The 17,068-nt window shown below is 38.5% G+C and overlaps 1 protein-coding gene across 1 annotated transcript in view; it reads right to left on the bottom strand.

Annotated features, from left to right (window-relative positions):
- The window catches only part of LOC114358717 (SLIT-ROBO Rho GTPase-activating protein 3), a 56,777-nt gene that overhangs the window by 22,665 nt on the left and 17,044 nt on the right, over nucleotides 1-17,068 (bottom strand). The window contains exons 2-3 of the mRNA XM_028312754.1: nucleotides 12,829-13,012; nucleotides 12,024-12,202 (exon numbers count right to left, since the gene is read on the bottom strand). Of these exons, the coding sequence (XP_028168555.1) occupies nucleotides 12,024-12,202; nucleotides 12,829-13,012 (363 nt within the window). The remainder of the gene's footprint in view (nucleotides 1-12,023; nucleotides 12,203-12,828; nucleotides 13,013-17,068) is intronic.

Here is a 17,068-nt window from a genome sequence, read left to right as displayed (position 1 = left end):
GGGCCCGGCTAAGCATGCGGCTGGCACTGAGAAGAGGTTTGTTCGCCGTTTGTTTTGAATATTTAGTATAGCTAACACTTGGGATAAGTCATTTGACACGAGAACAATAAATTACTAGAACATGATACCTGTGAGTGTCATGTGCAAGTGGAGACTCCGCATCAACTAGCACCACATTGGCAAGAGTCGAAATGCTAATGGGTGTTGTCTGCATAATTTTCATCATCATCGCCACTCTCTATTTGGTGAAAAGATGTATGGCTCGGGGACGTAAAGCCATGGCCAAGGAATCGGCGAAGATGGCAGCGGCGAACATCCCAACGACACCGACGGCGGCGGCTCAAACCAACCCTGCGTTCATCCCATGAAGAATAGAGTAGTGGAGTGTAGTAGTGTCAATGTTGGGTGTTGTGCCCAAATCATGAAGTGTGCTGTGAATTGGCTACAAAACAAAATTTGCAGATACATTTCAAATGTAGCACATGATGTTGATGCGCTGCCACATATTTCTAAAAGCAAGGTCATAAACAGTAGATCATACGTCTAATCTGTTGAAATATGTTTCTATTAATATCAAAATAATTAAATACTTTCCTACTTCATACTAGCGCCATCTAGTAATAAGAATATGTATTAATATGAATGAATATTTGTGTTAATTAAAAATAAATAAATATTGTCTATTCTCAACCTAAAACTCATTCGTTTTATTACGTTATAGGCCTAGTGCAGAAGTTTAATAGAATATTACAGTAAAATCGTATTGTGTATCAAAAATAAAGTTATAATTTTTATTTTATTTTATTGTCGTCAGAAAGTTATTTAGTGAATGTGCCGAAGTTGAAAGGGCGCGAGAACTACGATGACTGGGCGTTCGCGGCAAGAAATTTTATCATCTTGAAAGGCATACATCGACGCAATTCCTGTCGATTTAAATGATGCAGAAGACAGAAAAGCGAAAGCAAAACTCATCATGACGATTGATCCCAAGTTATATGTGCACATCATAAATTAAACCAAAGTCAAGGACTTGTGGCAGAAACTCCAGAGGTTATTTGATGAATTCACAAGAAAAATCAGTCTATTTCGAACACTAATACGGTAATGGCGGTAACATTGTTCCGCGTTTTCCTACACCCCAAGTCCAAGTTGCTGATCGTTGCAATACCCCTTGCACTGTTTCACATCGTATTGAAGGCAACCAAGGGACCAATACTATATTTATTGGAACATTAAGTTTCAAATTAAATACCAATAGAGACCTGGTTGTGGCGCTGTATAGAGCCAGGAGAATATGAGCTTAGGAACGACGAACGAGCAATCGCCAAAATTAGCTTAAACTTGCAGAGCAGTGCATATCCATAATAAAACACGCAACAATTACCAAAGATGTATGGAAGTTTTGGAACAAGCTTATGAAATCAAATAAATCCATAAGCCGTCGATTGGCTCTGAAATGGGATTTACAGAAAATTCAATATGAAGCATTTGAAGCATTTCCTTCATTGGAAAAATACATACAATACAACAACTCTCTGAAATTGGTTGCTTGATAGATGATGAAGAGTTAACTCTGTGGAAATCATATTAATAGGATTACCTGGCTAGTTTGCCCAACTAATAATGGCCATCGAAGGGTCTCAAATTACTCTCTCACAACTGAAATTGTGATAAATAGACTGAAGCAAGGTGATTGTTACGACAATCACCATACCAACACAATCAGAAGCAGGATCTACAAAATGGAGCACATTGCATTTGTCAGTACGGTAAAAGATATAGGAAGATAATTGAAATGATCATCTATAAAGTTTTCGATATGAGAAATACGCATCATTATTACTATTTTACTATTTTATTAATGATAACTATATTTGATGTCTGAGAAAGCTTCAAATCTGTAAATAGCTCTGACAGCACAGTAAGTAGTAGAAGAAGCAGAAAATTGGCACAGAAACTCCATCGCAGAACTCTTAATAGCTCTCCATCAACCTCTTCCTCAAATAAGAGTGTGGAGCTTAAAATTAGTGCTGACGATTTCTTCTCACCCATACAATCTCCAACAGAAAAAATGGTGGACTCAGAAACCTACATACTTGAAATTTGGCACACTAAACGAGATTTATTTTTTCAAATCAAATTTTATCTCAAAAACATTCAGGCGAAGCTGCGGGAGACTAATGTATCAATAAACTTTAAAGGTGGGTACTGACCAACGTTACGAGGTGTAATGTAACATGATACACAGCGAGAATTCGTGCAGTCAGTACGTCGTATTACGGGGAAACCAGCGAGCAACGAGCCGCTCGTTGTTCATGTTGTATGTGTATTCATAAGACATATTATACTATACTTACTATAACTTTGCACGTATATAAACTGTTGCATCATGTTAAATAAACCAGTATTTATCCATCAATCGTCTTGTTACTATCTCAACTTCATATGGCGACCGTGACAGGACACCNTCATATGGCGACCGTGACAGGACTCCGCGGCCGGTGTTTACAAAGTCCTTAATCCATATAAGGACGCGCGCTCCACGATGCATTTACAATATTGCATTCAACCTTTGTACTCGACGAGATTAACAGTTCTACTTGTTTCAACTAATTATCAACATGGGTTCAAGTCAAACTAAAGACGAGGTCATTGTGGCCCAAACCGCATCAGGAAAAGTTCACGCAAGTGCCACCAACATTATCCTGCTTCTTATATTAACGATATTAATCCTGGGGCTAATCTACCTACTCTACAAGATTTATAAAAATTGTCACGTTAAATGGATGACGAATGAAATAAATCGCCACGCATTGAGGCGATCGATTGCTTATTTCCGAAGAGACCCAAGACTTGGAGACAAGGCGGAAGAAGTATAAAGGCAGAATAGAGTCAAGACAAGGTGTTATTTTGGAAAATCGAATCGAAAATCGTCAATAAGTGTTCCATTTGGTGAAAATAAAAAACAGTGTTAAAGTGAGTTTGTGCAGTGAAAACGTATTATACGTATTGTGCCTTTCGGTAGTACGTTATTCCGGCGTAATTAAGGACTTTAGATATTCTTTTATTAATCGAACTAATGGACAAAAAAAAATCTGGTAAATTTACGCATAAGTAAGCATACCTTTGGTTATATTTTATTATGATAGTTATAAATATTAATGGATCATATCATAAACAATATCTTTAAAAAATTAAAAGAAGTAAGAACTTATCTAATAAAGATCGGTCCAACTAGGCGTACTAGTTCTATTTTAGAAGTTAAATTGAGGGAAGCTGTCAGTATAAAAAACGAATATAATGATTTTCTAGAAAAATTAGATAATGTTAGAGGTAGCATAAAAAGTGATGAATATACTTTTATATTAAAAACTTGCGGTAATTTCGATAAATTATACTCAGAAATATTATTTTTATGCTCAGGAAAGTCTGAAATTAATAAAACAATGGCTAAGTTTGACTTAAAGGTTGCGTTAAGTTTATTTCCAGCTCCATCAAATGACGAGCCGAATATTAAGCAGCTGATAGATAGTATTGAATACTACAGTTCGGAACTCGACGGCGACTCACAAAAAAGGTTGGTAAATTTTGTTTTAAAAAATAGATTAACTCAAGCCGCTAAATTAAAACTTCAGTCAAGTTACCTATCTGTTGATGCGCTGATAACTGATATTAAGACACAGTTACTACCGAAAAAATCGACAACGGCAATTCAACAAAAAATATTTGATTTTAAACAAAATAACCTATCTATTGATGAGTTTGGAAAGCAAATTTCAGAAATGTTTGTTGACCTGACCATTTCACAGGCCGGAAGTGATGAACATGCTTTTGATATTCTTAGACCATTAAACGAAAAGCAGGCTATAAAATGTTTCGCCGATGGCTTAAGAAATCGAAGATTAAGCACTGTGATAACGGCAAGAAACTATAATAGTCTCAAAGATGCCATACAAGCCGCTGTAGATGAGGACATTACGTCCCCCTCGAGCTCTGCTAATTTAATGTATTTCAATCGCTATAACTACCATAATAACAATTCCAGGAGTTTCGGGAATCAGCGTGGTCAAAGAGCAAGATCGAGAGGTACGTCATCATACGCAGGTACAAGTCGTGGTGGCTGGCAGCAGCAGCGCGGCACAGCCCGCGGCGAGCAGCGAGGCGTGTTCCGCAGCTGGAGAGGCCGCCAAACCACGGGTCGCGGTGCCCAGCGACCATATTTTAGAGGTACAAATAGACCTTATTATGACCAACAACAGCACATACATACTTTGACAAATACAGATCCTACAGATGTACAAACATCAGAAGAGAATAACCAGTTTTTTCGTGACGAATGAAGTCATTTTTGCTACAAGTAACTCGTATAGCATAAACTTATACGGTCAGAATAATTTTTCATATAGTCTGTTAATTGATACGGGCGCATCTATATCAGCCATCAAATATAAACATGTACTAGAACAGAACATTCCAATCCATAAACAGAACATTAGCGTCATCGGAATAGGAGGCAAAGTTCAATCCATAGGATATGTTTATCTAAATTTTTTTTGTAGAAACCAAACACTGACACATAAGTTTTATGTTTTCAATTCCTTACCATGTAAGACAAGTGGAATAATTGGACATGACTTTTTAAACAAATATAAATCGGTATTGAATTTTGACAACAAATCTTTATTACTTTGGAATAAAAACGTGAATATCACAATTCCTTTAATATATACACAAAAAAGTATAACGATACCGGCTAGGAGCGAATCAATTCATTTTGTAAATACGTCAGAAACGGAGGAAAGTGTTATTTGTACGTCAGAATTGAAACAAGGGATATTTATAGCTAATGCATTAGTAAAACCAGTAAATGGAAAAATACCAATTCGCATACTGAATACAACTGATTCAGATTTGATTTTAGAGAAAATTAATCCGATTATTAAAAAGGCAAAAAACTATACCATATGCCTATTTGAAAAAACGAATAATGATGCAACACGAGTTAGGAAATTATTCTCAGCTTTGAAAATCAACCACTTAAATAAAGAGGAACAGGCATCAATTGAAAAAATTTGTGCAAAATATTCTGATATTTTCTATCTCGAAGGAGATAAATTGTCTACAACAGAAATATACTCACACAAAATTTATTTAAAACCTGACGTTTCTCCAGTATACACGAAGCCTTATAGACTTCCTGTATCACATAAAATGGAAATAAAAAAACAAATAGACAATTTAGTTGAACAAGGTATTGTAGAACCTTGTAATAGTGAATGGTCTAGTCCCGTCCTTCTGGTACCTAAAAAATCAAATTCAAACGAGGACAAGAAATGGCGGTTAGTTATCGATTATCGAAAACTCAATAACAGTATCCAAGATGACAAGTTTCCTTTGCCTAACATATCTGAAATATTAGACTCTTTATCAGGCTGTGTTTATTTCAGTCATTTAGATTTGAATCAAGGATTTTACAACGTAAATTTAGATAAAGACAGTAGAAAATATACAGCTTTTAACTCTGGACAGTTTCAGATGACACGCATGCCCATGGGTCTCAAAACAAGTCCGAGTTCATTCTCCCGTATGATGACAATGGCTATGTCTGGTCTAACATATGAAAAATGCTTAGTTTATCTTGATGACTTAATAGTTTTGGGACGATCACTTTTTGACCATAATAAAAACCTAATTGACGTTTTCGAACGGCTACGAAAAGTAAACCTTAAATTGAATCCATTCAAATGTAACTTTTTAAGAAAAGAAATACTGTATTTAGGCCATGTAGTTTCTAGCGAAGGTGTTCTACCTGATCCGGCAAAAATTGAAGTTATAAAAAATTATCCAACTCCAAAAACTGCGGAAGATGTTAAACGTTTTATAGCTTTCGCTAACTACTATCGAAAATTTATTCCAAATTTTGCAGATAAATCTTACTATCTTAATAATCTATGTAGAAAAAACGTCAAATTTATATGGGACGAAGAGTGTCAAAATTCATTTGATGCATTGAAATTAAGTATGATGCAACCGCCAGTTCTTCAGTAACCAGATTTCTCAAAAAGCAATATATTTTTGTTGCAAACAGACGCATCAAACTATGCACTTGGCGCTATTTTATCAAACATAGATGGACGTCCTGTTGCTTATGCCAGTAGGAGTCTTAATAAAGCGGAAAAGAACTATCCCACAATAGAAAAGGAACTTTTGGCAATAGTATGGGCGGTAAAACACTTTAGGCCGTATCTATATGGTCGAACTTTTAAAATAATGACAGACCACAAACCACTGATTTACTTATTTAATCTAAAGGATCCATCAAGTCGATTACTTAAATTCAAACTTATTTTAGAAGAATATGATTATGAGATTGAGTATGTTAAGGGTAGAGAAAATGTGGCTGCAGACGCATTATCTCGACTCACAATAACATCAAAAGAGTTACAAGAAATGAATGAACACATATGCGTCATGACACGAGCACAGAGACGAAAACTAAACTCGACGCCTTCGGTTGACATAGTTCCTACAGACGCTTGGCCTGATCAACCAAAAGTTGTAGAAACTCATGTAGAACCCAAGGAAACTGTAGAATTGAGATTTATTAATACACTTGAGCTAGAAAAATTAAGGAAAGAAAATAAAATACTTAAAGAGTCGAAAACATTTGTGTATGATGAAAATGAAAATACTATTTATATAAACCCAGCTTCTCGATTGCAAATTACTCGAGCAGAATTTGCAAGAGAACTGAGTATATTTTGTAATGATATAAAGATAGATGAATTATACTTTATAAAAAATAATACTAACAATTTGTTTGTGAAGAAATTAGCTAGTGAAATAAAAAGTATTAAGGATTGGTCCGGACCGAGATTAATAATTTTAAAAGACATTATTAGGATAGAAGATAAAGATGATAAAAAAGTAGTACTTAATGATTTCCATCTTCTGCCCACGAGTGGCCACGCGGGCATAAGACGAATGGTAAATAATATTCGCAAGTATTATTTCTGGCCCGGACTTGAGAAAGATGTTAAAAACTACGTAAAGAAGTGTCCAGATTGCCAGAAACAAAAATATACAATTCAGGTGAGAGAGCCAATGGTTATCACCTCAACTGCACATACTGCATTTGAAAAGATATTTTTAGATTTAGTTGGACCCTTAGATAGAGATAATAATAATTTTTCGTATATATTAACGATTCAGTGCGAATTATCAAAGTATGTATGTGCGTACCCATTAATTAATAAATCAGCTTTAGAAGTAGCACGCTGTTTCGTCACCAATTTCATACTTATTTATGGAGTGCCGAGAGAAATAGCAACAGATAGAGGTACTGAGTTCATGGCAGACACGATGAAAGAGGTACGAGGGCTGCACTAAAAGTATCGGGAATGGAATATTTCCACTGTTCCAGTCATATTAAAATCTATTTAATTGCAAAGTCCAGGGTTTTAAAAATCGTATACCATTTATTTATTTAAAAAAAGATTCTCGGTCGTATCACAAGGTCTTGTCAAACTTGTTTAGTCGTTGAGAAAATGGAATTGACTCGAGAAAATNTTAGAAAACTCTCATAAGAGTTTAGCAGCATATTTACGTATTCAGACTGAACAGAATCCTGAATTGTGGAGTTCTTGGCTCCCCTTTTGGTGTTTCGCTTACAACACTTCAGTAAACTCATCCACCTTTCCTCTTTGAGTGCTCCACCCGGCTGTCGGTTTTTTGGCGAATCCTTTGAGTGTTACACGGTTCGGTCAGTACGCTCTTGCAAGTCGTCCCGAGCGCACGCGCGTCGCGACGCGAGTAATTACACGTCGTTCCTCTCGTATTTATTTCTTAACATGGAGTGGGACAAAGAAAAAACTCTGTATTTTATAGAAAAATACAGAGAAGAGGAAGTGTTGTGGAACCCAGCTCATACAGAGCATTATAACAAACTCAAGAAAGAAGACGCTTGGAATAGATTGGCTTTGTTACTCGACAGCGAAAGAGAAACATGTAAAAAGAAAATGACAAGTTTACTGGCATCATTGAGGAGGGAAAAACAAAAAACTAAACAATCAACTCGTACAGGNGAATAATGTTTCCAACAAAGGTTGTCAAATTGACTGACATGTTTATCGTATAGTACAGTCCACTATGAAAATTAGCTGTGGTTTGTTTCAACTACCTATTTTAACCCTTAAATGCATGATTTTTTATTTAGTTATGAAAAAAATATTTCAATTAGATTTTTAGTCACAGATACGGGGAAAAATAATAAAAAAAATCTTAGTACGAAATAAAAGTATATTTTTGAAAATTAACAGTATGTAGCCAAATGTCTACACCATGCGTTTTTATGCCATAAAATTGTTCTATGCTTTGCTTATTTGGTTTTTCTTTTCAGCATGTTTGGCTCGCTATCTGAAAAGGAAATTGAGGCAGCTCTTGCTGCTTTAAATGATGGTGCAGTCTCAGAAGATGATGAAAATTTTGATGATGATAACATCGATTATTACCCAAACGTACGGGATTTATTGCATGATCTGGATGAGGAGTCCATAGATCATAATCTACCCTTGGAACATAATGAAGACCCTCCCAGAGTCTATGAAGAGGAGCACATATTAGATGGTGTTTCCTTGGCGGAACCTGTGGTGGGTACTTCATCTGCGCAATCAAGTTCAGGTATTCCAGGAATTGCAGGTCACGTTGGGTAATAATCGATGTTATCATCATCTAAATTTTCATCATATTCTGAGACTGCACCATCATTTAAAGCAGCAAGAGCTGCCTCAATTTCCTTTTCAGATAGCGAGCCAAACATGCTGAAAAGAAAAGCCAAATAAGCAAACCATAGAACAATTCCTATCGAACAATTTTATGGCATAAACGCATGGTGTAGACATTTGGCTACATACACAAAAACCAAGTCGAAGGCACATTCGGGATAGATTACCAAAAATATAAGTTATAATAATGAATTCTTTCATTATTTCTAACACGTATGTATTTTTTTCCAATCGTTTTAGCAATTAATTCTCACTGAATCCGAAATTCAAATACCACAAATTTTAACACTACCAATTTTTTCTCCTTCGCGATCGCTACGTCAAATATCGGTTAATTTTTTTTCAAATCTACCTTCATTTGCGGTTTTTTTATTTTTATTATGATGTTTTTTATGATATTAGCGTACGTTCAGAAACGCTTATAAAATGTGTTACTTTTTATAATTAAAAAAGTACTTCGTAGACATTTGGCAACACTATGCATTTAAGGGNGTTTTGGGACGATCACTTTTTGACCATAATAAAAACCTAATTGACGTTTTCGAACGGCTACGAAAAGTAAACCTTAAATTGAATCCATTCAAATGTAATTTTTTAAGAAAAGAAATACTGTATTTAGGCCATGTAGTTTCTAGCGAAGGTGTTCTACCTGATCCGGCAAAAATTGAAGTTGTTAAAATATTAGTTTTATTCTGTGTATGTTTGTACTCTATGGTAAAATTCGCGCCTTTTTCGAAAGCTTGTAACTTCTATCTACTCTGTGGGCATCAATAAAAGANACTTCCTTGATTCCCGAAATTTTCAGTGCAATTTTGTTAAAAATTAAAAAACTTAATTCAACCGCTTACCATCACCAAAGTTTGGGTGCTTTAGAAAATTCTCATAAGAGTTTAGCAGCATATTTACGTATTCAGACTGAACAGAATCCTGAATTGTGGAGTTCTTGGCTCCCCTTTTGGTGTTTCGCTTACAACACTTCAGTAAATTCATCCACCAAATTCACTCCCTTTGAGTTAGTATATGGTAAAAAATGTACTTTACCTAGCAACCTGACTAATTGTATAGAACCTCTTTATAACCATGACAGCTACCCTCTTGAACTAAAATATAGATTACAAGTGAAAGGGATCTTGCTGGAATGAGACTCCTTGTAGTTTCACACACTTTATTACACTTTTACAAAGTTCTTTACACTTTGACTTCTCGTCGCACACTGACGAACGCTCGTGCTACCCTGGCCTTTTATCATGTCCGTTAGAGTGGGGCGAGTGGAGTGGGTGTTCCCCACCAATCGCATAGTCGGAAGCACGTGCGTTAGTCAGTATAATTACTTATAATTTAAAAACAAATTAGAAAAAATATTAAGAAATAGTAATAATTGAAATAAATTCATGTGAATTAATCATACATTTACTGATTTTCTAATACAAGTTTCGCAAACACAAGCACGCAAGAATTTATTATCTAGTAAATTAGTAACAAAACAAAGGTATGATGCTTATATAAATCCAATAAAATATAAGCCAAATGATCAATTGTTAGTTAAGAGTGAGACAGGTAATAAACTTACAACTTTATATTTAGGACCTTATAAGGTCATAAAAGATATTTCACCAAATGTTGAAATTCTTATTAATGGAAAACATGAAATTGTTCATAAAAACAGAACTAAGCCTTATTATGAATAAATTGAAATATTTTCAATATTTCGTATTCCGAAATTGTGTATTGTATTTTGTAAGACTATATTTACTCCTTTTATAAACAGGAACTGTGTAATTGTGTAACCCTATCAAAGTTCCTATAATGCTATGTTAATCTTATATCCTTTTAAAATAAAAAATTAACCTGTAATGTTAATTTTTTTTTCAATGCCTTGTGGACGTGTTGTATGTGTATTCATAAGACATATTATACTATACTTACTATTACTTTGCACGTATATAAACTGTTGCATCATGTTAAATAAACCTGTATTTATCCATCAATCGTCTTGTTACTATCTCAACCTCATAACAGTATGATTATTTTTTAAATTTAAGAAATTATTATTTTTCTCTTTTTCTACGCCGAAGTAGAATCTCTGCTTAGGTCAGATAGATTTCTTAAAATAAGCTCTATCACCTATAATTTTTCTATATTCTAATAATACCATGACGTATTGAGCTATTCTACAAAACCAATGTAAATTTATTAGTCTACGTCTATTAGTTTCGACGTAATTGTTGAACAAATATACCCCTTCCCAGCGGTTTCCATAGTAATCGGAATAGGTTGTGTGATTCTTTCAGGCAGTGCATTTTCGCATGTCGCGTGCGTACACTTATAAATTAAGTATAAAACATGGACATAGAACACATATTACAATACAAAATACAAAATATTTTATTCATACAAACAAGTCACATAACAAAGTTTTGGATCTAATCCTTTTAAGTTTTATCAACTTGTGTTAGGATCAGACCGCTCTGTCTAAATACAATAATGAAAACAGACTCGTTGAAATGACGTTAAATGTTACTTAAATAATGTTACTTGAGTTAGTGATGAAGTAAATGATTATCTTATCTTATCTTATCTAGTGTTATATGTGAGAAGTAGAATTAAATAGACATATAAGTAAATAGATATAAGTAATTAAATAATCTATACTAATATTATAAAGAGGTAAAGTTTGTGTGTTTGTATATTTATAATTTGCAAGGGGCAATCACGGGATCTACTGAACCGATTTTAAAAGTTATTTCACCAATAGAAAGCCACAAAATTGCTGAGTGTCATAGGTTATATAAAAAACCGAAAAATTCCACGCGGGTGAAGTCGCGGGCGGAAAGAAAGAAAANTACTATCTCAACCTCATAGTAGCAGGAAGGCGCTGTATGCAGACCGCTACCAACCGTGCGATGTGGAAGTCATTGGAAGAGGCCTATGTTCAGCAGTGGACGTCCTGTGGCTGAAATGACGATGATGATTCTAAGGACTGAGGGTATAATACTCGTATTATGACAGCGAGCGGCAGTAGCGGCGTAAGGGGGGGGCGGTGGGAGCGGTCTGCCCCGGGTGCCAAGCATCAGGGGGTGACAAAAGTCGCGCAATAAGTACTCACTGACGCATCTGCATGGCAAGGACGGTCGTGATTTCATGACAGGGGGGTGCCATTCTGGGATGTCTGAGGCTATTTATTATATTATGCCGCCCCGGGTGCCAACCTATGCTACGCCGCCACTGGCGAGCGGTTACCTATGTCGCGGCACTTGCGGTGCAGGCGCAGCGCGTCGTCGGCGGCGCGCTGCAGGCGGGCGGCCAGCGGCCCGGCGTACAGCTCGGCCAGCGCGGCGTGGTCGCGCGACAGCGCGCGCGTGTTGTCCAGCGCCGCCTGCCAGCACGCGAACGCGCCCGTCAGCGCCCATTGCTCGCGTCTGCGGATAGGGGAGTACCAAACAATGATCTTTAAAATTCCTTACACCTGATGAGCGCTCATGAGACATATGGAATAACCTGGACAGTTCCATCCAATGTCTCAATCCTCCAAGAGTTTGGCATCAGCTTTCTTACACCGAAGATTATTAGTAATTTGTTATTACACAAATTACTAATACTCCCGTTAGCCCCTCGTACTAAGCTAAATATGCTTGTGTCACGAGTGAGCTCACCACAATAGTCGAGCGGCGGCGGGGACCGAACCCGCGTTCCCCGGATCACGAGTCGGCCAGACCGACCCCTTCACCGCTCGGCTATCGTGGCTTGCTAACTTTATTAGGCCATATCACACATCTGTGGAATGAATTGTCGTCCAGGGGAACTTTAAAAATTCAAGACCGTGCGAATGCGGAAGGTCGCCCATTCGTTGTCTCGGTCAAGTTAAAGCCGCACTCAATGGTCCACTGTACGAATGGAGAAATGGCAACGTATTATGAAGCGTCATACCAGGTGTGACAACCACAACCTCCCTGTCAAGAGTGCAGCGAAGACGAAGAAGAATATATGGGTGGTTGAGCAATGAACCCGCTCAAGGTGCAGCTCCGCTACGGGTGGAGGCACTCACTTGTGCTTCTGCTCCTTGTGGCGCTGGTGCGCGGCGCGCGCGAGCTTGTCCAGCGCTCGCGCGTACTCGTGCTCAAGGTCGGCGCGCCGGCGGCAGTAGTCGGACAGCTCGCCCGCCACGCCGGCCGCCGCCTCGGCGCGCTGCTCCAGCACGCGCGTCTGCTCCGTCAGCTGGATGCGGATGTCTGCAACCCACCGCGCCGATTCTTATATCATCTTGTTACAACTTACAACGGCACACCGTATACAGTCGGTCCAAAAATAGGAACACGATGTGTTGATGGAAACCGTTGAAAAAAAGATTATAAGAGTTTAATGCCCGTTTTCACCATCAATCCCTAATTTTTAAGTGACCCCATTTAAAACAAAATTCCTGTTGTGTTCCCATAGAGGTCACTTAAAAATTAAGGATTGTTGGTGAAAACGGGCAAAGGAAAATTAATAATTAGAACACATATTGGACACATCTGTCAGGGTCGTTATGTAAGAAGTCTACATTATTTATTAGTAAACCTGCTAACTACGTGTTTATATTAACAAAACAAAAGAAACGATAGCACGTACCAAATAGTACGAGAGCCCACGACCAAAACCATGTCTCATAGCAATACGGCAAAAACCCTATAAAATCGTTAGATTGTATGATTCTGAACCCGACTAGGTGTGTAGTAACGGTCGAAAGTGTAGCAACTGCGTTTCTGCTGTTTCAAAAAAAAAAAGACAGTCGGTATTATAGCAATACGTCTGATAGTGAAAATGTACATAGATTTTATAATTGTATTACGAAAAAGTTTGTTTTCAGACATTTTGCGCGTAGCATATAGCCTGAGCGAATTTTTGAAAATGTCAACAAATTTAGCCGACCTGTATACCTTTACGGGTTTGCGCTACACCACTAACGTCTGAAAAATATGTTTCCGGTATCTCAGAACTATCATTCAACTACAGTCTGCAAATCAGACATATTGCTATGATGCAGTTCGGTAAAATTCTTTGACAATTCGGTCAGATCAAACGCTACGCGGAAAATGTCTGATATTGTTTTTTTCGAGTTCAGGATAATCGTATCTATCGATTTGATGCGGTTTTGGCCGTATTGCTATGAGACAAAAATTTTGGTCGTGGGCTCTCGTACTAAAAAGGCAGTTTCATCACACACAAAGTGGATTTAAAAAAATCTTGAGAGATTAACAGGAAATATTAGCTAGATGCAGAGAAAGCCCAAACTGATTGATCTCGTATTATCATAAGCCAACTATTTTTACTGACAAATTCAAATCCACGTGCACGAGTTTTCGGCAGAGAAGTGACGTTGATTGATGCGTCAAACATTGTTTACGTCCATCACTTTTGCCTAATATCACAGCAGTTTATGTAGCACAGCTGTGACTCACCAAGTGTTTTATGGAAAGAAATCGACCAAAATAGTCCTGGGTAAATGGAACGTGTCATGTTTTGTTTATTTATATTCGGTGAAGGAATAAAGACCCATCATTCCGCTAATGAGGAAGGAAGCCTTATACTAAAATGTTTGAAGATTTTTTAATATTCATCTCGAATTCTCGAGGCAACATGAGAGCTGAACGATTACAAAACTTGCTATATTCTGGTGTCAACAAGTTGAGTGCTAATAATTATAGAAGTGCGTCCTTTGGAAAATATTGGTCCTTTTTATTCACGGTCAGTGTCACCGCAGCAAGTGAGGCAAGCGAGCATTGCTCTCGCGACTCATTAGGCCGGCCCCGAGCCCCGTGTGTCGCAGCGGCCGTTGGCTGGTCATATTCCAGCCGCTGCTTAAAACTTAAGAGGCACGAATTACGCCGCATTATCGGGAGGAAGCCGTCGATCACTGCAGCCGACTACGCCTTCCGCTCCCAGCGCCAGGTCAGGACCAGAAACCGGGATTGTTTAGCAATTTGCGCAACGCTCGGGAAGTCGGGTTGGATGGCCATGCGAATGCATGATGACTAATGATCGAGAAAATTCCAGTGCAAGTGGATAGTGATAGCAATTATGGCAAACCATTTACAAGGATTACGATAGTGATAGTGCTATTAATAGTACCTAATATATGGCAAACCATTTTTACCTACAAGGACTTTTTTCATTTTAACTAAGTGTGGGTATATTGTACATTCTGAGCTGCTTATACTTAGACTAATCCTAATTTTATATTGTACTACATTTCTGGTAGAAACGATAAGCAGTTCGATGGCCGCAAATTAAACGAGGAAAACGATCCGGGAGCCAGTTCTGCAAATATTTCGCTCAATTTTAAATTAGTTTTTTTTTTATCTTTGCATAATAATCTTCTTTACATAACATAGACGGGACGCTTCGAGAATATAAAATTGGACGTCATAAGATTGTGATTAAATGAGATGTTTGTAAAACGGGGGCGCGTCACAACGTCATCGCAAGTCACGACGTCAGCGCCTTGACCATTAGACCTCGCGATTCCAAATCTCGGCAGCAAAAATAAACTTGATGACAGCGCAAATGCACAGCGCAGGTTCCTGTGTGACGATCAGCCAGCTGAGACTGCCGAGAGCTATTCTGCGCTAGAATTTTGTAAGAATTATTTCTTTCGGAAACAAATAACGCATTCCAACTGTTATGTAGGTAGTTTAGTTAAAGCTTTTTTCTCAGCACTTGGCACGCATTGTAAAAATATTACTAGCATACGTTTCTGAATTGGCAAGTAGAATTTCCAGTTGATTGTGTATTACTTTTGTATGTATGTTAATAGGTAGTAGGTACGTTATGTATTATTGTTTGTTACACTTTTGTTTCCCATTTTTTACCTATGTTAATACTGTTGTGTATGCGTTGTGGTATGGTCTGGAGTAAACGGCAGCTTGATTCCCACACTCATAGCCGTAAATCTTAGTGTATTCCTTGATTGTGCTGAGCAAATAAATGTCATCTTACAATTGCTAGCGCGCTTTGTTTCATTCAGTAACATAAGCTTTAAATCAATCTGAATGGGAAAGCATCATTCAATTTGTTCTTTACTGTTTCTCGTACTTACTTGTTGTATTATATGCAAAACAACATTCGTAAGTATTACTTACAATTCCATATTGATACTTATAATTTAAGTATATTAAATATTTTTTATGCTCCGGGACTAGCAATAAAAACAAAAGGTCATCCACACAGTAAGAGCGATATAAAGAGTGGTTGTTATCAAAATGGAAGGGACCAAGCGAGGGGAGCGGCGACAGGAGGGGACGCCGCGAGGGCAGCCGGGACCGGCTCATTGATATCGCTCCATCAAAGTCTCCGTATAAACACTGCGTACGTGTTACCAGTGCCATAAAACACGATAATTATTTATGAACTTCGCAGCGACCGTCATCTGTCCGCGTCGCCGAGGAACCAGTGATTATGGAAAACCTTGTGAGCCCAATTAACGTTCGAGAAAGGAGTTCAATTATAGGCCGCGAAGCGCGTCGTACGCATGCAAATACAGTGATTTCCTGGCGCAAAAAATCAGCCGGCTGCAGCCCGGCTGCTACCTGCGGGGAACACCTGCGCCCCAGAGCCCGCATGCACACATCGCGGCTCGCTTCATATGCCGGCCGTCGAGCCGCATCTCGCGAACGATCACACGCCGCACAATGCACAATAACAACAATGAACACATGTTTTACGGTATTCCGTACGCGGGAGCTTTCACAAAAAACGCCTGTCACGTCTATCACTCCACGGAGACGCAGTTATAATTAGTTATTGGCATTCGAAACGTTTTTGTGCCATTAATAGATCATAACGGTGTTCCCGTCGAGTGGTGTGACGGGAGAGCGGAGTTCCCGAGGCGTCGGGATCCGGGCACTCGTTCGGTGGCGTGCAACGGATCGGGTCAGCGTGTGGAGCTGAGCAGGAGCGGGATACGAGGAGTGTTTACCGGGGTGCGCATTGGTGAGGTCGGGCGGTCCCCAGTCGTGCCGGGGCTGCACGATGCAGTGGAACATCGCGGCGCGGGCTCGCGGCAGCGACGGGCGGCGGGCACTGGCGGCGCGCGGCGCGCAGCCTCCGACGCACCCCGCCACCCCTCCGGCGGCCACCCTCGCGCGTCACGATCCTCCGCCGGCCGCCAGCCGCCACCGCATCTCATCACTTATTCGATGCACGTAACGTTACTCTATTTCCGTTCGTATTTGTACGTTCCGGAAGCAATGACATAAATTAGCGCTTCCATCATTACTTTAATGTAACCGTGACTACTTTGGCTATGA

This window comes from Ostrinia furnacalis, unplaced genomic scaffold (genome assembly GCF_004193835.3).
Source record: "Ostrinia furnacalis isolate ACB-3 unplaced genomic scaffold, ASM419383v2 OfSCF4105, whole genome shotgun sequence".
NCBI lineage: Eukaryota > Metazoa > Arthropoda > Insecta > Lepidoptera > Crambidae > Ostrinia > Ostrinia furnacalis.
This window is presented reverse-complemented; position numbering and strand designations above follow the sequence as displayed.